Below are 23,349 nucleotides of genomic sequence, written 5' to 3'. Positions count from 1 at the left end.
AGTGAGACCTCCACCTCAAAATACTAAAGCCAGCACCAAAAAATTAACTTTATGGTCCTCATCTTTATAAACACACATTCATTCTTAGATACAGAGATTTAATATAAAGATAACTATTTTCACTGGTAGAAAAAAAGACACAAGACACTTCACAAGTATCTTTAAAACAAAGACGCGTTTTTAAAAAAACCTAATAAATTTTTAATTAGAATGTTTTCCTTCTTTTTTAAACAGAACAAAAAACCAGATTACATCAAACCAGAACTTTTCGAATACCTAATTATTATACACATTCCCATCTGTCTTATAGGGAGGACTCTTGGTCAGCTTAAGAGTTTCAGGTAAAATAAGCTGCATAATAGTATATATTACAATAATAAATGTACAATGTTCACATGAAATATATCTTAGAAGCAAGAAAAAGATGCATCTGCATCCAACAGTGACCTGTTAAAATGCCACAACTATTTTTACATTCACTCTTGCAACAGGTTACAAGATGGGTCACTAAGCTCAAATAAATCACTATGATGCACATAAAATACAGAAAGATTGGTTATTTTATATATTATATATTTATATTTTAACACATTAGCATCTGAGACATAGATTGAGAATCTAAAATGTATTCTCTTCTGATAGCAAATCATTTCTTCCTCATAAACATGGTGCCCACAAAGCACACAGGTAAGGCACGAAGGTTCTGTTACAGAATAGTGCGCATCATGGTCACTTAGCCAGAAAACGTGCATTATCTGTGCAAGGTCATGCTGCAAATCAACATATATACAACAAAAAGAAAACCGAATTTGAAACAGAGATTAAGATTGGTAATTCCAGCTGTTTCACGTATTCATTTGAACCAACAATGATATATTCAGAAGGTTATCTTTTAGCCAATTTTTAGGTTACAAATAAACCTTGATCAGTAACTATTTTGACCTGAAATCATGAAACAATAATAAAGTAGCTTCACTGAAACAAACACTGACGCACAAACCAAGGGCCATTTGTGCATTTTCTATGCTGCAGGCTTTCATGGCCCAACATTCCAAGGATAATTTTTGTAATACATTTTGCTGCAACAATGTGCCTGCTCTACACTGAACATAGAACAGGAGCTATAAATAGGCTGGGAAAATGACATAATCCCAATAGCACTGTTAGAGCCCCACTATTTATAATAAATACAGCTTTTCACAATATGTTTTTCCAGTATCTGCCAATTGCTTCTTTATTGCTCACATAAATTTGAACTCATTACAACTGGTGCCAGAACTTTCACACAAAATCATACTCAGGCATTTTTTATATAAAAATCTATAAAAAGTATTTTAAACATGTATCTAATACTTCCAGGTATTTGGCTGTTTGATCATCTATGACAGTACAGCCATATGTATATATCTGTGTGCATATATAAATATGTAACTGCACATGTTACATATGTATATAAACACACAGCTATGCACATATATACACAAATTAGGTTATGAATAAAATAGAAAGCTTATTTTACTGCTAATGCAGACATTCTCACAAAACAAGACTTCCACTACCATTAGCATTTATACATATATACAAAAGCCAATCTGAGTACATGTACATCCACTTACAAATGTATGTAACCATTAAAACCAAATAAATTTCTCCATTTTCCAGCTGCAGCAAATGAACCTTTTACAAGCAATAGAAACCTAAGGTTAAGTGGGAAATGAATAGTTTTACCACAGTAGCCTGCAAGGAACTATGCAGCTGACTGTATACAAAACTTCACATTAATCCACAAGAAATTATGGAAATATAAAAAGCGGCTTCACCATGCTTTTGTGTGGTTATCTAAACACTTCTTGGTGCAAAAATATAACCACTATCTCTGAAACGCTTACTATAAAGTCAGTGTTCCTCGTGTACAGCTTCAAATGCACTGGCTGAACTGAGCTCCAAACCCTGGAGACAACAATTATGCCACCTACTCAACATTGCTGCCTCGCTGCTAAATCCCTCTGGAACCTTAAGATTTCTGCAACTTTCAAACAGCTGCAATAAAAATATTACATACAAAAAGCATTTTAAAAGGAAGACGGAAGCCAAATGGGACTTTTCCTATTTAAATAACAGTCCTAGGAGTGAAGGGTCTTTTCAGGAACTTCCTTGAGAATTGGCTAGGCCAGTCCGAAGGCGCAGGTGAGACATAGAGTTCATATGTTTATCTGATGGCTTCAAGGGAGTGTTGCAAGTAAGAGCCTGGGGAAAGCGATGGTGGTATCTGTCTAGTCGTAAGTATTTTACTGTAACCAACTTCCCTGTTGCAAGATAAAAATCATATTTTAGATCTATACAATTATGCTTAGTATTTGTAGAAAATTAACTGTAGTACAGAATGAACATGAAGCAAAAGTATCTAAAATCATTCAAAAAATTCTAACCTAAAATTATTCTATTTAAAATCAGGTATAATCTAAGATGCAACTAATTTGCCTTCCCAAATCTTTGTAATATTCAAATTTCTTACCATCAAACCAAGAGCCATGCAAGGCTTTAAAAGCCTTTCCAGCATATTCTGGAGACAGACATTTAACATATACACAACCCTGTAACAAAAAGAAAACAGAGAGAGAAAAAAGTCTTGGTTTAACAGCAACAGATACAAACCCGTGTTCCATATGAGATGTGACTTACCTCACGCGAGTTTTTGTCTACTGCAATATGAACAATGCCATCATTGTCGCTGCATTTTTCTAAAATTGCTTCTTGAATTGCCAGATGCCATTGATCTCCTATTTCCCTGGAAGTAAGAGAAACAAAATCAACTATCTGTATTCACTGTCTCTCACACCACAGTGTAACAAAGGAGTTCAGTCATTCTGTCTACCTATATACTTGTAAGATGTTTCACTTCTTTTTCCAGACTAGTGCCAGCATCAGAGATGCAAAAGTTGAATACTGTTTTCTTATTGTCAGTAACACTTTCAAGTCTCCATTTATTTAATATACACTCCAAGTCTCTCTTTCCAAAGCAAAAGGCCCCAGGCCAAACACAGTGCATGGTCGAACCTTCCGAAGCACCTGTTCCAGTACGTCATCTCATCTGCCTCACTGTGGGCGAGTCATACATGGAGGGCAAAAGGAAAGGTAGCTTCACTTTAAATCTGCCTAATGCAATCAAATGCTGGCTGGAGCTGATATTCCAATCAGCAAAGCATGCATTGGATCCCTTTGCTTGAGACTTGACAAAAGGAAAAAGGCATAACATTTATAGTTAGAAATAATAAAAAAAAATTTGTTTAGACACAGCATTATAGATATACCATGCATTTTACACCCAAATACTCCAAAAAAACTTATATGTATGCCTTTTCATAATACTTACATAACTGGGTCAAACATATTTCGAATCTTTAAACATGGTGTCAAACTATTTGGTGGTGAATTTCTTCTATCTAAATGAAATGCTACAAAAAAAAATAATTGTGTTACTTGAAATTGTTCCATTTTGTTGAAAGACAATCTTTTAGTTTATTAAAAAATATTTATTGTGTACTTTTAATGAGCCAGTTAATTAAGGTGGATTAAGACAGTCATCAAAGCCGGGCGGTGGTGGCGCACGCCTTTAATCCCAGCACTCGGGAGGCAGAGGCAGGAGGATCTCTGGGAGTTCGAGGCCAGCCTGGTCTACAAGAGCTAGTTCCAGGACAGGCTCTAAAGCTACAGAGAAACCCTGTCTCGAAAAACAAAACAAAACAAAACAAAACAAGACAGTCATCAATATCCAGAGTCAATAGTTTGGTGGAAGAAACAGATAGTGTCTTCCAGGGGATTCGAGCTGTCATTAAGTCCTAAGGAAACCAGGAAGTTGTAAAAATAACATCCTCATCAATGGGAGCTAAGATTTCCCTGCGGAAGTGAAGCTGACTCTGAGGACTGAAGAATAAGGTAAAGCAGCAGGGGAGAGGAGTGAGAGCACATTTCAGGTATGTACTGGCCCTGTGACGAGACTGTGAATGAAACCCAGTGTGGCTGGAATAGAACAGAAAGACAAGCCTGGGAAAGGAATCTCAAGTATCCCAACAATGTATAGGAGTAATTTTAAATCACACATGTGTTTTAAGAGGACTCGTATGACAAGATCTACTTTAAATTTTAAAAAAAATTGAAGTAATTGTGTGGAAAATCAAATAGGCAAAGTGATTTTAAGACAGCCAGGAAGTTTTCTGTTGTCCAAGAGGCAGTGATGTGGAAAAGTGAGGCCAACGGTGGCACAGTGAAGTAGACAGGAGCGCACTACGCAAGGACTGAGCACCAAAGACAAAGAAAGCCTGAGGAGGACTCCCAGGGACACGGAGAGCCAACAGGAGTGGCGCCACTAACTAGACTGGGGACCAGAGAAGGACACTGGGACAAGACCGTGAGCTCAACTCATGTCGAGCTAACTGCCTACAAGATGAGTTCTCAGTCGAGTACAGACGTCTGAAACTTAGCACCATGAATGTAAACTACAAACCTGCGAGTTATTATATGGAAATGCAATGAAGCAACTACATGAGAAAAGGTGAATAAAAAAGTGAACAAGAAAGCAGCTCTAAGAAACTGCAATACAGAGAAGCCCAGAAAAAGGAAAATAAGAAGTAGGAAGAAGGAAGAGGAGGGGCATGGGACACAACATTCAACTGGAAGAAAAGATCAGTGTGGACGAGAAACCGGGGAAAGGTGCTATTGCCAAAGCCACGAGAAGGCTTGAAGGGCTCAGGCCCAGAGAAGAGTTGTGTGAAATGGGTTAAAACTGTTTCTAGTTCCACAGGGCCCTCCTGTGTGCAACTTTTCAAGGAAATCATTTGTTCTTAGCATTTGGAACAATAAAACACTTTTTTAACTGAAAAAAAATTCTCCTATGGTATATTCTGATTATGGTTTTCCCTCTCTCAACTCCTCCCAGATCCTCTCCACCCACCCAACTCCATGACTAAAGTCTACTAAAGCTTTTTAAAGTAAAATTAATGGGGGGGGGGGGATGATATGATTGTACTTTAAAAATGCAATTCTAAGACACTTCACTTACTTTTTCTAGGAATACTATACTTAGTAGGAAAGAAAATTTACTATTATAATCCCCATATATATTGTTTGACATACATACTTCTCCTGTATAGTAGAGGATAAGCACACAACCTTCAAAACTCCTTATATATTTTACCATCTCTCTCTGAAACTACACACACTATTAAGAAAACCAACAAAGAGAGCTACACAAGATCCTTGGAAGGGAGACACTCAGTAAAGGTATCTTAGTGAGAAACATAAAGAAGGCAAGCAAAAACTGGAAAACAGAATGTTAATTATGTATGTATATATATGTATATATATATATACACACACATATACTGTATACTGAACACATATTAACAATGATTGTAATCATGTAACAATGATTTCATGTGTTCACCAACAAGAATGCAGTTAGAGCTGTAATAAATACTAAGCTGCTCCAGTGAACAAAATGGGAAAGATAAAAGAACATCTGCCCTACTACAGACAAACCAGCTGTGCGCTAACCTTTACACCCCAATGGTGGAGCTGTAAAGGGAGCTTCGCATTCACACGTCTTTGGTTACAGTATTTAGGTCAACTACATAATGTCCATTTTGAAAAATTAGGAGAAAATCTTTGGTTTTGCTTAGAAATACATACCTTGACCTTGCCATACTTTAGAAGGTATTACTAATATCTTATCACAGGACGCAGAAGGCTGGATCCACCGCCAGACTAGAAAATCTGCACCTCCTATCCTTCGTGTCTCTGTGCGCACTCTGGATTCATTAGCAGCGAGGAAGTCAACAGCTCTATCCCAGACTTTCTTCATCTTTTTCCTATCATACAAACAGAAGGACAGATTTACTCTACTCTTGGCTTGCCATCTTTTAGAAATGTCAATGACTAAAGTAACAGCTACTGTTAACTAGCTAGTCCGTCTGTCATCTGTCTCTCTCCCCGCCCCCCAGCTAATACACTTGGGACAGTTTACCTAAAGGATGATTTAGATGCCTGTGCCTTGCCTCAAGGTTACTGAGTTTCCACCTGCAGAGGTGAGCCGTGAGCATGGCGTCCTCTTGGTTGTCGACTCAGTATCCACTGGGGATGAAGATGTGATCCACATCTTTTAGAATATGGATAATTTTTTTTTGATTTTCAAAAAGTTAGATTCTAGCTTTCATTTTAAAAGCTTCAATAATAACAACATAAGTACTTAAAATATTACTAAAAACCTAACTAGCTTTTGTCTGGCTCTGTTTCTTAGTACAATGAACATAAGGGGATAAAGAGAAGGACTGACAAACAAGAATAATAGACGCAGGAATGAGAATAAACCAGCTATCATATTACACTGTGCAAATCAGGAGGAGAGTAAGTGCTGAAAGGACAGGGGGACGTACAGTCAAGCAGTTAAGAGGAGTCACAATTCTCAATAAGTTCCAAGTCTCTCACAGGTACCAACATTCTGACTTATCTCAACTGAGTACTGATTTACATACCTGTCTTGAGGCTGTATTAAGGAATCTCGAACATGTGGAATCGGCATATAAGGCTGTAAATCTTTATTTTCCTGGCAAGCTTCATTATGACTTCGTAAAACATCTGAAAATACATCAAAAGCTTTACAAGTAAATCGACTCTGACAACTATGTGGTAACTGTTCCACAACTAGTTTAGGATTTTATAATTCTGTACCTATAATCTTTACCACCATGTCGTACATCTGCCTTGTCTCCTCTTCCTCCTTAGTCCAGCGGTATTTCATATAACGTAGAACAACACAGACCATCACCACACCTGAAACATTCACAGGGCCGGCATTAAGACTGTGGTCAGTAACAGGTACACTGTCGCTAGTATAGCACTGACCATCTCACTACCCTAATGGAATAATGGAGTGCAAAGGTTTGAACTACCCATGTAATAAAACTACACAGAAACACTTACTATTAAGTACTTTCCCAAAATTTCACCTATCTCTAAAAAGGTTCTTCCATCATATTAAAGGTGTTTAAATACCTACTATTAAAAAAAAAACAAAACTGTTCAGGCTCTTCTCCTTTCAACATTAAACTACTAGAAAAAATGAGCTTTGCTAAACAGACTAGTAAAGTAAACTGAATTATGTTTAAAGGGCTAACAAAGAAAACAGAAAAGAGGAATAGTTCCTTCTTTCCAATTATGAAAATATCAAAGAACCTAAATTTAAAAAATTCTCATAAATGACATTTTAAGCCAAAAATTTAAGAGCTTACATTATTTAAAAATAAGCTCAACTTTCCTATTTTCCAATTCTATTTTCTAAAAGTAGGTTTCCATATACATACTATTATACTTGCTCCTTCTATAACCTTACATGACAAAGTTTCATCTCTCTTCTTATACGACTACTTTCCAGGCCCATAGGCCCACAATCGCCATAAATAACCCTCAGCTTTACTGTTATCTTTGAAACATGAAAATGGCTCCTCATAAAGGCCAGGTCACCAGTTGACAGTACTAATTTGGGGACTTTAGGAGGTGGACTCTAGGTGGAAGAAGTAAGTCACGGGGGATAGGTGGTTGGGGATACTTGTCTGCAGCCACTTCTCTCTCCTCTCTACTTCCTGGCCACCATGCTATCTATTCCATCAATCTGCATTCCACGTGGACTGGCACTCCCTACCTTCCTTCCACGTGGGCTGACACTCTCCACCCCCCTTCCACGTGGGCTGACACTCTCCACCCCCCTTCCACGTGGGCTACACTCCCTACCTTCCTTCCACGTGGGCTGATACTCTCCACCCCCCTTCCACGTGGGCTGACACTCCCTACCCTCCTTCCACGTGGGCTGACACTCCACCCTTCTTGTTTAAGTCATTTCTGTAAGGTACTTGGTCACAGTTACACAATGTGGTTTATGGCATCTACAGACGTAGGAGTAAGCCCTTGGCTCTGACATTTAGTGAGACGCAAGCAGTATAACAGCTTTCTAATCCTAACAACTTACCTAAGCATAACAGCAATAACCTATGGGTTACAGTAATGAAAGCACGTCGAAAACGACACCAGAAAGGCATCTGGGGTCTGGTGGACTGCAAAAACTGCACGTCAGTTACATTTGCCAGCTCTTCCTCAGGCCCATAACCAATACACCTATTTAAAAATAATCAAAGTGGAGATTAAAATTATAAAAACCACTTCGTAGAATACAAAATCATCAAAGTGTAAATCAAATCCTGTACCTTATTCCAACATCTTTCCCATTTTTTAAAATCCACAGCAATGAAGTATTAAATACATCTTCATACTCAGGATCTAAATCCTAACAAAAAAAATAGAGAACCATTCTCAATAGTCCTATGTAAACTGTCATATAAATAGCATGCTGCTTTTATTTTAATCACACAAAGAATAATAAAAACACAGAACTTAGTACCAAAAGAGAAAAGAAAGAAAAGTCACCATCTTCTCATGGTTCCAATGTAACCACTGTTAATATTCAGCTATACTTCCTTTCTGGTTGTATTATATTCACAGATTTAGCTAGTTGTTAAATTTGTTTTCAAGTATCATTGTGAAAATGATTTAATTTTACTTTTTATACATGGAACAGTATTTTCAAATAAACAAATGGCAAATTACTGAGACTTGGATGGTTTAAGTTTTCAATGTGTGAACCCATTCAGCCCAGAAAGCTCAGCAGCCTAGACTATAACTAATGATAAGTTCAGACTTTCAGGTGACTAAAGTGTATACAGCAGAAAAACTCACACGTGTTGTTCACGGTACTTACAGGTTCTAAGTGGTATCACACAGCATAACAAACAGTACCGGAGAGATGGTAGTAACTCAGTAATCCAGTATTTCTCAACCCAGTTTTTGAAGAATTTAGTCATACACAGGTAAAAGACCAGCTCAAAGTCCAAGATAGACCCAAGAACTTTTATGACAGAAAAATACAAATCTTCACTGATGGTGGTAGCTGTTTTGTTTTTTTTTTTCTTTTTTTTTGGATTTTCGAGACAGGGTTTCTCTGTAGCTTTTTTGGCTCCTGTCCTGGAACTAGCTCTTGTAGACCGGGCTGGCCTCGAACTCACAGAGATCCGCCTGCCTCTGCCTCCCGAGTGCTGGGATTAAAGGCGTGCGCCACCACCGCCCGGCTACTGTTTTGTTTTGAAATTACTCTTTGGGTTACGGTAATGGTTCAAATGGTAGGGAGTCTGAAAGACAGGCATGAGGAGCAGGGTTCAGGTACCCAGCACCCATGTAAAGGCAAGGTACTGCATACATAGAGGGTAAGCACAGCACGGGAAGGGTGGTGGAGGTGGGGACTGGAGGCAGATGCTGGGGACATGCAGCTAGAGTAGCCAGAACATCAAACCCCATGTTCAGTGAGAGACATTGTCTCCAAATAGGTGGAAAGGGAGGAAGGAAGATACGTAACATTCTTTGGCCTCTACATGCACGAACTCTCTCCCCCCCCCTCCTCCTCCTCCTCCTCCTCCTCCTCCACCACCACCACCACCACCACCACCACCACCACCACCACCACCACCACCACCTCTTCTTACTTAGAGGTTTGATGTGGTGTCAAAGAAGAGTATCAACAATTATCTTAAAAGGTTGTTTAAAATTCTTGCTTAACATTATATTTACGTGAAGCTGTATTTTCTTGACATACTGCAGCCATAACACTATCATAATACACTGAACACAAAAGAATCTAGTTTCCTCTTGATAAGCTAGACATAAAAGCTTTAGCTGTGCAACTGACACCAGGAGGTTGATTTCCAGAAGCCATGTAAAAAGCTGATGCGGCGGTGTACATTTGTGATAGAAACACTTCCGCAATATGGAGAGACCACGACAGCAGAATCCCTGGCAAGGAAGTGGGCTAGCTAAGCTAGCTGGAGTTTACAGGGCAGCCAGCTGAAACAAGGGAAAGCCACTCCCAAGTCACCCTCTCACCTCCACACTTGCGCCTACTACGGCTCTTAGGCATATGTGCACGCATACACATACATTACATTTTAGAAGTATTTTACCATGTAATAAGTTCATTACTATTCCAAATGAGTCCATTATTATTCCAATTTTAACTGTTTTCAGTTTTACTTACTAATGTGATAAAATATTTAAGTATATACTAACATATTTACCATATCAGTGAGCCAACCGCACCTACATAAAAGATATTGCCTCAAAAAATATTCCAAGACTATAAACTTATAAACATAAACACATTCCCCACAAATAAAAGCAATTTAAGGTTCTAAATAATTAGAGAAAATCCAAAAGCGTTAATAGTTGGCAGGTATGGGTAGATAGGATGCATGTTATTATTGTGTGTGTTGTGTGCATGGTGTGGATTGTGTGTAGGTGTGTGCACATGTGTGTAGGGGGTATGTGGGTGCATATACTGGGGTGTGCATGTGCAGAACAAAGGCTAACACCAGGTATTCCTCAACAGTCTCTGGGTAAATCTGAAATTCACTGGCTGTTGGAAGCACTGACCAGCGAGCCTCCCATGTGACTCTTCACTTGCCCCCTCCCACCACCTCCTAGCACTGGCGGGAGTCACTGTGCCCTGCTTTTAATGTGGGTTCCAGAGATCCAAACTCAGGTTCTCATGTTTGCGTAGCAGGCATCTTATGTACTGAGCCATCTCATAGCCCGGGTGTACACTTAAATCAATAATCAAAGTAAAAATTATACATTGTGTCATATATACTATTCTGCAATTGCAGAATATTGATAAATATACAGAGATATCAAAAAATTTATTTAATTTTCTTTGTTTGGTACTGCGATCAAAACGTTGGGCCTCATGCATACTAGGCAAACCATTCATTCTATGACAGTCCACCCCAAACCCTATGCAACTTCTTAAACATACTCTGTTTTTCTTAATGCAGCACAGATTCACAAAGGTCCAGATACTAGCACTGTGCTAGGAACTCCAAGCACAGCAGAGCAGCCCGCAGCTGAGAGACCCTGTGCTAACGGGGTCATTTACAAAGCATCACTTCTTCCACTTTCTGAAGTGCAAAGGCTACACTTTAAGTTGAAGCACTCCCTCCTAAAATAATTTTAGAAGTGTTTATCGAATTATTATACCAACAGATTCCTCAATGACACTGGGAATTGTCATTTTTCATTGGGTCATACTTGTGCTTTCTAATTCACTGGTAAACTTGCTTTAGCACATCCAAACTGTACAATGCACGGCTAACTTGCTGGGTACCATGGACTTCCACAAAACTTTTGCTAGGATTTTTAAGAGAATAAAGGTAGCGTACAAGCCATCTACTTGGATTTGCTTTATAGAAAGGGTATCTTTCATTCTCAGTCTTATATAATAAGCTGAGTCTTTTATGTGAGAAGTACTTTTGTTTTCTTTTGGAGGTGGCCTACCTATGCTGCCTGGCTGGATAGTCTGGAGCTCTGTATGGATCACGAGCAACCACCTCTGGATCATAGGTCAATACTGCACAAAATTAGAACTGCTTTTCAGTTTTGAAACTTAACATTTGATGCATCTGACAATGATTTTAAAACATACATTTTCAGCAGCTATTCTGAAAATCAAGTATATCTGGAAGGGGTAGCATGTGTAAGAGCACAAGCATACATTCAGTATATTAAAATAATACAATCAAGAATTAGGAACCTAATGTGGACAGTTCATAAAAAGGTCATTGCAAGGTAAAAATAGCTATGTGCCTTTAATTTAGAGAATATTCTTGATATTTTGAATTGGAGACCAGCAGCTTGGTCTACAGAGTGAGTTCCAGGCCAGCCAAGGCTACATACATCATACATACATGTCTCAAAAAAAAAAAAAAAAAAAAGCAATACTGGATTTAACCATTGACTTGACTCAATGAAAAAAAATTCTGTTTTGTTTTGTTTTTTTGAGACAGGGTTGATTTCTGTATCAAACAGGTCTGGAACTAGATCTTAGTTCCATTACAAACTATATATACACACACTTAGTGAAAAGAAGATGTATTGTCTATGAAATGTGCTACTTTTATCTGCCTCCTTAGAGTGTTCAACTGTTTATCCACAGTTAGAACTAACGGGCTCTGGACTTAATTAGACCATCAAAGAAGTGGAGCAGCACAAGAAGGACAGACTCTCTACTTCCACTCCTAGTCTGATCATATTCTAGCTGGTGACCCAGTTATTAAACCTCCAAGCTTTAGTTTGCTCACAAAGTAGGTTTCATGACCCTACCTTGTCAGATCATTGTGAAACTGAGAACGGCACACAGCACCAAAATAAACTGAATACTTGATAAAGCCATAGTTAAAGTCCCACTTTTTGTTAGAATACTTTTCTCATCTACCAAATTTCTATTAGAAGATTTAACTTTGCATAATGAGAACTAAAGACAAAAGGAATCAAGAAAAAAAATGAACTTAAATGGAGCTGATAATGTGTAGAGATGTAGAAAGCCAGAATACCATGTTATTTCAGAAGCATTACTGATCAGAAGAGGTGACCTCTTGCTGAAAGTACTACCCCCATCACAGGCCTCTTGAGAACACTTTAATTTTCACATAAAACAATGATCGACAACAACAACGATAATAATAAAACAATGATTGACAATGATCAAGGTACCACGCTAAACTGTAAAAGTCTTTTCTGGTCATAACCTGGTGCATTGGCGGCTATAGTCCTCACAAATCTTAAATATTGCTCACTGTGTCAAAATGAGCAGGTTTTGAAAGCAACTTAGAAGCAGAGCAAGCCCATATCCCCTCACCCCACAGGAAAACCATCATAAAATGCTCCCAAAAGCATTCATGGAAATACAAAGCGTGTGTTTCCTACAGCTTCCACCAGGGGGACCTCTCAACTTTCCACAAATGTAAGTCAGCTTTAGCTACCAAATTATGAAAAAGGCTCAATAAAAGCAGTAGGTAAGATTAAAAATACATCTATATAAATACATTCATTAAAACTCCTTTTAAAGAAGAAAACAGAATAAAGAAAATGATAATAAAATGTAATGAATGAAACTGAACAAACCCGAAGCATCATATTGAGAATTACTCATCATGACTACTGAAAATGCACCAGACCCCAGGAAAGCTAGTGTGCATTTGTGGGAAGGAGTTCTACACCCTCCTACACTTGAGCTGAGCCAAGGGCTGAGATGGGATTGTTCATTTACCCCTACATACAAATAACGTTATCTGTTTTGCAGATGAAATCATAATATAAACACATAGAATAAATACAAGAATCTCTCCATAAACAGAAAGCTTGCTGTATATGCCTTATAATCATTGTTTGACACCATGCTTGCGGGGAGGAGCTCTTATACTGCTACACAGACAAAACAAACTGAGGCTGGACTAGGCTAGACTATCATTCTAAATTAGGAAGCAATCTGAACAGAATCAAAAGCACTTTATAAGCTGATACTCTTTGAAAAAGGAATTTCCTTTCTAGGATTATTTCCTAAGGAAATGACTAGAAAAAAAACCAATGCAATACAGTTACATAACAAAATATTATCCAACAATTTAAAAAAACTTAAGCCATTTAATGGCAGAGGCAAATGTACTAATTTAAATGTAAATATATGAATATTTATAAATGGAGATATTTGCAGTCATATTAATTTTAAAGATACACTTTAAAAGACTAAAGAGAGATATACAAAACGCTACCTGTTACCATTCTATAGTCAATTTAAAACCTTTTTCCCTTGAATTTTCATGTGAGTTATGATAGTAATTTTATATTGAAAATAAAACACTATTTTAAGAAATACTTGAAACTTATCTAGAATTTGAGACTTTGTTTTTAGCAAAAAAAAAAATCTTGTTAAGTGATTTTTGTTTGTTCTGGGGGTATTTTTGGCAACTATCTGAACTCTAGAAATGACATTATAGCCATCGTGTATTTCACAACACTTGAAGACCTGAAAATGAAACTCCCAAAAAAGACTAATAAACACAAATATGTATTCATAAACCTAGATGAATATTAAATATTTAAAGAAAATAACTCTAAGAAATGGAATCTAGAATCTTTTATAAAATGCAGTGAAAGTTTACAGAGTTAGAAACTACAGAACAGTGCGATCCTCGATCTGTAACATGAAATGAGAACTGGATAGAACTTAGCGAGAGTGCTTGCTCAGCATCTGCAAGCCCGGGACTTCATCTACTGGGTTCCATCCCCATCACTGCAAAAACAAAAACAAGCCAATACAAACAATAAAAAGGAGACCAGACCAAACCTAACACCAACAAAATCCAGCTGTGTAAAGTATAAAATAATCCTGGAAACCACAGTAAGCTCCAGCTAGCTCATCGATACCATGACTTACTGCAGTCAGATCACGACTCCGGTGAGCGCCGACACGCACTTCAGTAGACCCCACTCTCCACCCTGCTGCTGCCAAGCCTAACTCTGGGCTCCTCCCCACCTCTTCGAGCCTCACAGCACTGCTAAAGAGCAGCTACAATCAAGTGGTTGGGAAAGAGAAAGGTTGAAAAAGCCTTCATGCCAAGTCCCTGCCCCTTCAAGTCAAATTCCACTTCCAAATACCACCCCATTTCTTTAGTTTTTAGAGTACAGAAGTCAATTTTAAGTCTTGTTGTAAAATCCTTTCAATGATCTCACTGAGGAATCATCTGATCACACGGAATTCTACAAGATTTGCCCTTCTGTTGAAATATTTTATTGTATGTCTCTTTACACCTCCTCGATCCAATCCCTTCTTTATTCCTACTGCCAATTCTTCTACTCTCAACGCTGAGCTGTATGATCAGAGCCCATGCTGATTTCAGTAAAAATTCTTGCAACATTTTGATTCTTTGGCTATTAACAATCTATTAACCATTACATAATCTATAAGTGATGGCAACTTCTACCTAGTTCAAGATAAAAATAAATGAATAAACAAGCAAACAAACCAGAGTTGAGCTACAATAAACCATCATCATTATCACTAGAAACCTTTCTCAGCAAACACAGAAGTAAAATCTGGGAGGAAGCTACAGTAAGAGCCAGGCACTAAGCTCTCAGTTCTTTATATACTCACTGAAATGTCCCAACACTTTTCAGAGACATTAACAGTTCCCTCTCTAGTCAGGGAAAGGGCTTGGTGGTTAAGAGCACTGGCTGTTTTTCCAGAGGACGCAGGTTCAATTCTCAGCATCCACAAGGCAGTTCACGACCCCCAATAACAGCAGTTCCAGGGGATCCAACACCCTCTTCTGAACTCCAAGGACAGCAAGCACACCCATGGTGCATAGACATGAATGCAAGTAAAATAGTCGTAGTCGTACAAATATATAAATACACTTTTAAAAATTTTCACTTTCAACAGAGCATCTTCAGAAAAGTTAAGAGATAGTACAAATATGCAGTGTTAGAATCTGAATCTAGGTCTAATCTTGATCACATTACATTGTTACTCCATCTTTCTGCAATGCACATATAAATCATGAATTAAATTAAAAACAGTCCACATTTGATGTATAACAGAACTATTAAAATTAATTGAAAATTAATTATAAATGTTCAAGTGTATAAAAAAAAGAATCAGTAACTCCATCATTTGATATTATTCATAAGAAAAAAAAGGTCAAAGTGAAGACATTAGGGAAACATAAGATGGAAAAAAAGGAAAAAAAAAGAAAGAAAGAAAAGAAAAAGAAAATATCCTAGCCAGAACTCCCCAAATATGAGTAAGGAATTAGACATTTAGATAGAAGAAACCCAACAAGTCAGAAGAAATACAGCTCTGAATAACCTATACATGAGCACATCCAAAGACATCATCATTGGGGCTGGGGAGAAGGGAGAGGGCTCAGCTGGTGAAGTGCTTGCTTGCATAATAAGCATGGGGACTTGAATTCAGATCCCCAGAACGCACGTAAAAAGCCTGGTGTACCGACATGCACCTAGAACCCCAAACCTGTGGAGGCAGAGACAGTAGAGCCTTGGAGCTCTCTGGTCATACAGCTTAAGGTGAACCAGCGAGGAGGTCAAGATTCAGGGACCCTGTTTTTCAAAATAAGAAGGGGAGCAATTGAGGCAACTGAGGAAGACAATGTTGACCTCTAGCCTCCCTCATGCACATTTAACCACACACACACACACACACACACACACACACACACACACACACACCACTATTATTACTATAAAAAGGCAAAGAAAAATCTAAAGATAAAAGCTACTCATTGCATAGGAGAACCTATATAATCACTGACAGATTTTGGGGGGCAGAAATCTTAAGAGAGTAAGATGAAATATGCAAAGTGTTGAAAGAGGAAGAAGAAAACTCCCTACCAACTACGAATATCATATTCAGAAAACTAACCTTCAAAAACTAAGAAAGATTTCCCATAAAAATGTTGCAAAGTTGAATACTATTAAACTTGCCTTACAAGAAAAGTCAAAAGGCATTTAATATTAAAAGATGCAAACAGAAACATAAAAGCATATAAATCTAAAACTCACTTATAAAGGTACACATAAATACAAACACTGTATAATGGTGATACATCACTTCAAACTACAGCATACAAATTAAAAAAATTATGTTTTAAAAGCTTTAAAAATGTTAATGTAGCCGGGCGGTGTTGGTGCACACCTTTAATCCCAGCACTCGGGAGGCAGAGGCAGGCGGATCTCTGTGAGTTCGAGGCCAGCCTGGTCTACAAGAGCTAGTTCCAGGACAGGCACCAAAAAACTACAGAGAAACCCTGTCTCAAAAATCCAAAAAAAAAAAAAAAAAAAAAAGTTAATGTAAAGAGCTATCCATATTAAGGAATATGTATAACATAAAAGTCAGAAGAGAAGAAGTGCAAAAGCAATGAAAGCATTTCACTACAAAAAAATTACAAAAGAGACTGAATGAGGGGAAAACAGTGAATGAGGGGAACAAGTTTTCCACACAGAGAGAAGTAATTAGAAACAGAAAAGGAGAAAAGTTAAGTCTCTCCCATCAATAACAGACTTCACATGAAAATGGAAGCAACCTAATCAATACACTGGGATGGCTAAATGAGTAAAAGGCATCCAACTGCCTTCTATGTAAAAGAACGCACTTTAGACTTAAGGGTACACACAGACTAAAAAGGATAGGAGGGAGAAAGATATTCCAATGTCCTAGAGATTGGATATGTGACAATGTATATACAGCTACCATACTGTACTGCACATACATTTAAAAGATTAACAGGAAAGAACTCATGGTACTTTTTTTGGTTTGAGACAGGGTTTCTCTCATGTTACTTTTTAAAACCATAATATTTGAAGAGGGGGAGTAGGAGGAATGACATTTGTTCACACTGAACCCACACAACAATCTACAAGCTGGCTGGACCACATTTCATTTGCAAGCATTTGGATCTTTATGGGATTATCTGCAAGGAACTGGACAGTCATAAAACTTTCCAGGATGGTCCTTAAATCCTGTTTTTCCCTCACAAATCAGAACAGCGTTTCCCTTCTATTATGTTTCAACTACTTTGAAGGATGAGTTGAACAGCTCAGAAAATCTCACCTACAAGTCTTCTTAGTCCCCTGAGAGCAAACCCATCTAGAGCAGATAAACAAATGCCTCGCTGCTCGCCTGCTTTCTTGCATGTTCCCCACCTATCTTAATTCTATCTAAATTTCCCTCCCACCTTTTGCTCTGTTTAAGACAGGGTCTCACTAAGCTGCCCAGGCTGTCCTCAACACCTGGGCTCCAAGTACATTCCCTGCTCTGGTCTACCAAACAGCTCCAAGCACAGGCGTGTGTCACAGTGCCCAGCCATTATCATGCTCTTTACACATTTATGTGCAGTTCTTGATACACAGTATTCTTAAAAAAAAAAAAAAAAAAACTAAAAACTTCCACTTTTATTATATCTCCTTACACGACACTAAATGGTTAAGACTGCTTTTTGTAATTGCATAAACTTCACTATTAAAAAAATTTACAAATAAAAAAAAGCACACCAAAATTAACCATACACAAAACCTATACAACTCAATGGACTTCTACAGTTGGGACAGGCATTCAGAATAGGGGCTCTAGAGCTTTACATTAATTACACTTCTATTATCAAATCCATTTTATGCACTATTCACCACCAAAACAACCATGACATTGTTTTGCCAAATCCACAGCAGAATTAGAACTAGAAAAACAATTGCCTTTATATCCTTAGATATAAATACACTTCAATCAACTTTATGCCCACAATCTCAGAAAGAAAAAACCCACATGTTCTCTCTTACCAGGAACCTAGCCAGTAACACATGTGTATGTAAACAAATGTACAAGAGTAATTGTTGGTTATCTGTGAGTCACAACACCCAAAGGCCATCAGAAAATGCAGATACTTGCATCATAATTCATAACAGTATCAAAATTACAGCTATGAAGTAGCAATAAAAATAATTTTATGGCTGAGGTCCTCACAAGGGTCAGTGTTAGGAAGGTTGAGAACCATTCACGTAGAGTAACATGAAGAAAACAGACAAAGGCTAAACTTAGGGATGAAAAATGACAAAGTGTAGATAATGCAAATTTATAAAAAAAGTTATAAAAGATATAAAAACTATGCCCTAAGCAGTACAATTAAAGTAATCAAATACTTAATATTTTTGATAATGGTATGGCTATATATAAAATATGGCTAAAATTCTGATTTCACTGCTTACTTTTAAATATGCAGCTGCTTCTTGGACAGAAAGCATCCTTTGACTGGAACTGCCACATTCATGATCTCCTGAAAAGATTAACATACTAATTTGGAATAAGTACAATATTGAAAAAAAGAGAATTTAAAATTTAAAATATTTTACAAATGATATAATTACACACACACATACACACACATATATAAAATCAGTAAAGACTGATGAACGTTACTCATATCTTCTAGAAACAGTTCCAGCAACTACTGTTAAATGAACTTTGGCCTACTAAGAATACCTTCCTCTCGTGTTCTGACCTGTAAGGCAATGCAGGCACGGCATTACTCTGAAGGTTGGTTATTCTTAAAGGGAAACATTCGCTAACTTACACACCGATGACTCAACGGAGTCTGAATTTACTACTGCGCTAACCTTACTTCCGCACTAAGCCACATCTGCTTTCAGAGCACAATCAAGCTCACCGCTGGCAGGAGTGCACACCTGAGTACTGTTTAACACAGATCAACAGTGAGAGTAGGCCAGAATTTCTACCTATGAACCTGTGACTTAGTTTTTTATAAAGGGTGCATTATAAAAGTTAGAGAAAATTACTTTCTTCTTTAATCTAACTGAAGAAAATCCAAAGCTTTTTTTCCAGATTATATGTGGTTGGCTACTAGAGATAATTTTTTTCATAAAAAACTTTAGTTCTAAGTTTTTGCTGCCCTATTATTTTCAAGTAGTCTAAAAATACCTTCTTCAACCTAAACATATAATCTGGGTGTGGTGGCATAGGCCTTTAATTCCAGCTCTCAGGAGGCAGGGGCAGGCAGATCTCTGAGTTCGAGGTCAGCCTGGTCTACAGAGTGAATTCAAGGGCAGCCAGGGCTACACAGAGAAACCCTGTCTCAAAAAATACAGAAAACAAAAAAACCAAACAAACAAACAACACAAAAATATAGCGACTAAAGTAAAATCCTGCCACATCCTTCTATAATGAAAGTCTGTTCTTACCAGTCTGCTCAAGGAGCCAGGCTGTAAGGGCGTTCGTTAGACAAGGGAAGGGGTAGCTGCTGGATGAACAGGTTTTCCAGCTCTACAACGCATCCTCAGAAACTCAGATTCCACAGACCCAGAAGTCAGCAGACACAGGCGAGGGCCAAATGTGGCCTGCTGCTGCTATTTATAAGTGAAGTCTCACCGGGCTATGGTCAAGCTAATTGATCAATATACTATTTATGGTTACTTGCATGTAATAGCAAAAATAAAATAGTAGTGATAGAGGCAGGCTAGTCCACAAAGCCAAAAATATTTACTATGAGGCACTTTATAGGAAAAAACTTGCCAATGCCCACTCTGAGGAAGGAAATCTACATCTTTAAAAAGCAATCTCTGAGTGCTGATCTAGTAAGCCGCAGACTATACGACATAGCACCGCTATGGAGAGCCCAGCAGGCTTAAGTTAGCAACATCAGGATTTCTTAGTCATGGAATATCATCACCCTACTTCCAGGTGCTAAAGCATACCAAATAAATGAAAGGCAACCCAATCGGTACAAAAAAAGCATTTAATGATGTGCACAGAATTCTAAACCTAAAACAACGAGCAAAACTATGGACCCAAAGATCAAAATAGATAAGACATGGGAAACAAACGTCAGAATCTTAAGTACATTTAAGAGAAGTCACCAATCTGTCCCCTAGACTTTTATGTTTCCTGTCCAAAGACACTTCTTTAGATTACAGATAAAATGTTAATAATGTCCATACTGAACTGGATAAGCAGATATGCTACAGTAGCATGCAGATACTGCTTACAAATATTAAACACAGTAAGAACCCACTTAATAATTTCATTCAGTTATTCAGACTGAAGATGTGTTGATACCTGAGTACTCTAGTAGACCTAATGAGAGCAGAATATGAGAAGAATTCAATGAAAAATAGAATACTATATTTACTTTAACTATAGGAATGACAACTGCATTAAGCCAAAAGAAAATCTACACCTCTGTATCTAATCCGAGATTCTAATTAATTACTGCCTGTCCAATTCAACTGCTATCTATGACTTCAGAATTTGCTACTGTTTATACAATATACATATATCAAACATATATGGCAAGCAGAAAAATAGCCTTAATTACATCTGTACAAATTTCTTTTAAAACTCTCTACAGAAAACTATTGAATAAATATGGCTGTACTAAGGCAGACCACTTCCACAACGTGTACACACACCAATTTTAGAAATGGTTTGGGAGCCAATGAAAGTTAAAAAAAAAAAAAAAAAATACCTGCAAGCTGGGCCAGTCGGTCATGAAGTTTGTATAATGTGCTCGTCAGAAGATTTCTTTCACTTTCCTAAAATTAAAAAATATTATTATGAAAAACCAATTCTAAGAAAAAAATGGTTAAAGCTATATAATCTGAAAGACAAACCTATATGGAAACAATAGCTACTATATTTTAAAGAATCTTATCATCACTGTTAATTATTTTACTTTCTTGAGGACTATTAAGTTGGTACAGGGGGCCGGAGAGGTGGCTCAGCGATTATGAGGTTTTCTTCCAGAGAGCTAGAGGTCAATCCCAGCACCCACGTCAGGCAGCTTACAACCTTCTGTAACTCCAGTTCCAGAGGAATTGAGGCCTCAAGCCTCAGCAGGCAGCAGCACCTAAGTGCACATACCCACATACACATACATATGTACACATAATTAAAAATAATTCATTTTAGAAAAAAGAAACTACAAAATAGGATTTCACACACAATAACCTCCCAGCCATCAAAGCAACCCTTTTCATATATTGTGTGTGTGTGTATATATATATATATATATATATATATATATATAGAGAGAGAGAGAGAGAGAGAGAGAGAGAGAGAGAGATGGAGGAAGCTCCCACTACAAGAGAGAGTTCTTGTCTTTCTTCCGTGCAGGTTACATTCCGTGTTTGACTGACTGACTTAATTTGTGTACACACACGTGGGTTGCACACACTGGGGAATACCCCATATACATCAGAGAACAATGTACAGGAATTGTTCCTCTCCTTCCACCGTGTATGTTCAAACTCAGGTTGTCATGCTTGCTGACAAGCGCTGTTAGCTGCTGAGCCACTCTCCATGGCTTATTTTAATCTGACTTACTGATGTAAAACTAAAGGAATGGCATATTGTTCTTTTGACATACATCCTGTCCTAGACTTTCAAGATGACCCCATATACAGTTACCAACCATTAACATGAAACATTCAATGAAGTTAAACAGTGAAGAACTATTTTTTCAAAGCAAAGTGAGACACACAAACAAGGTATCTCCTATTCTCAAGACCAGCACCACCACCATGCAGAGTCACATTATAGCTGCCAAGTTCAATGCAAACAGAGAGGAGTGGGTAAACAAAAGCCCATCTTTGTAACAGAGCATTAGAGCTGGCCAGCACAAGAAGAAAAGGCTTGACCAGCATTCCAAGAAGAGGGAACAGCACAAGAGGTACATAACCATGAAAGCACTGGTTACATTTCTTACATAAACAGGAGCAAACTGAAGAAAAATAAGTTTGTCTTTATTGTGAAAATTGAGGAGAAAAGTAGAGCAGACTTGTGCATGACAGGAATGCTGCTGAGCAGAAGGCAAAAAGGAGCTGGAGAAAACGCGGCATGGTCTATGGGATCTATCAAGTAGTCTGAACACACAAAAAAGAACTGCAGCTGAGATCAGTATCAGGGATGAGGAGGAAGGGAACAGAGTCTAACACTGACACAAGGTCATAGTTAGCAGGGTCTGCATGACTGACAGAACAGGGCTGCTGGATGAACATGCCCACGAGCAGTCCAGGCGCGGTGAGATGGTGGAGACTGTGGCAAAGTGACACATACATGTCAAAAGACGTGACACTGCATCTCTCCTTCTGTCCCCACAGTCATGTCCAGGAAACCAAGAAAACAAGTTTACACACTATGAGAACATAATTTTGTCTGTGCACCTATGATCTGTGAACACAGGAAGAAGCTAATTCATAAAAAGCTCCAAATTCTCACCCCATTTCCTTAGATTATGGCATGACGACAGACAAAGTATTCAACTCTAGAGGTGACTGCTTGCTCCTCAGCTTTTGGCCACACCACCCTTTTATTGCCCTCATCTTTATGTCATTATGAATCAAGGCAATTCCTATCTCCACACAAAATTAAAAAGTCCAAGTGCAGAGAACACTGGTTTATACCTGTAATCCCAGCATAAGGAGACTGAGAAAGGAGAATAACGGTAAGGCCAGGTTGACTTCTATAAGACTTTATCTCAAAAACAAAAACAGAAAAAAAGAAACACAATAATTCAAACTCAAAAAAAATCAAAAGCCAAGAAGTAAAAGCTGGGGCTGAAACCCAACAAGATTCTTACACTGAATCTGTGATAATATAAGATACTAAAGAAAAACAAAAGATACTAAAGAAAATAGTTTTGTATTCCTAAGGTTCCTGGAATCCACTGGACTAAGCCTCAATTATGACACTACCACATTTTACAGACTCAGTTGTCAAATTAATGGCAAGCAAATGTCTTCACTACAGCATATACTGAACAAAATTACCCCAAAGCTCCACTCCTTGCAATCTGAAATACGATTCTACAGGTCTGACTGTACTTTATTACATGCCCT

General features: G+C 37.9%; 1 protein-coding gene across 1 annotated transcript in view; it reads right to left on the bottom strand.

Moving 5' to 3' along the window:
- Window positions 1-206: 206 nt before the first annotated feature.
- The window catches only part of Lemd3 (LEM domain containing 3), a 45,581-nt gene continuing 22,438 nt past the window's right edge, over window positions 207-23,349 (bottom strand). The window contains exons 3-13 of the mRNA XM_057758001.1: window positions 20,979-21,045; window positions 18,706-18,773; window positions 8,256-8,335; window positions 8,021-8,166; window positions 6,727-6,828; window positions 6,531-6,633; window positions 5,689-5,867; window positions 3,374-3,455; window positions 2,683-2,788; window positions 2,516-2,594; window positions 207-2,306 (exon numbers count right to left, since the gene is read on the bottom strand). Of these exons, the coding sequence (XP_057613984.1) occupies window positions 2,143-2,306; window positions 2,516-2,594; window positions 2,683-2,788; window positions 3,374-3,455; window positions 5,689-5,867; window positions 6,531-6,633; window positions 6,727-6,828; window positions 8,021-8,166; window positions 8,256-8,335; window positions 18,706-18,773; window positions 20,979-21,045 (1,176 nt within the window). The 3' untranslated portion in view covers window positions 207-2,142. The remainder of the gene's footprint in view (window positions 2,307-2,515; window positions 2,595-2,682; window positions 2,789-3,373; window positions 3,456-5,688; window positions 5,868-6,530; window positions 6,634-6,726; window positions 6,829-8,020; window positions 8,167-8,255; window positions 8,336-18,705; window positions 18,774-20,978; window positions 21,046-23,349) is intronic.

The sequence above is a fragment of the Chionomys nivalis genome, chromosome 25, assembly GCF_950005125.1.
Source record: "Chionomys nivalis chromosome 25, mChiNiv1.1, whole genome shotgun sequence".
Lineage (NCBI taxonomy): Eukaryota > Metazoa > Chordata > Mammalia > Rodentia > Cricetidae > Chionomys > Chionomys nivalis.
Note: the sequence above shows the minus strand (reverse complement) of the source record. Positions and strands in the feature narration are given on the sequence as shown.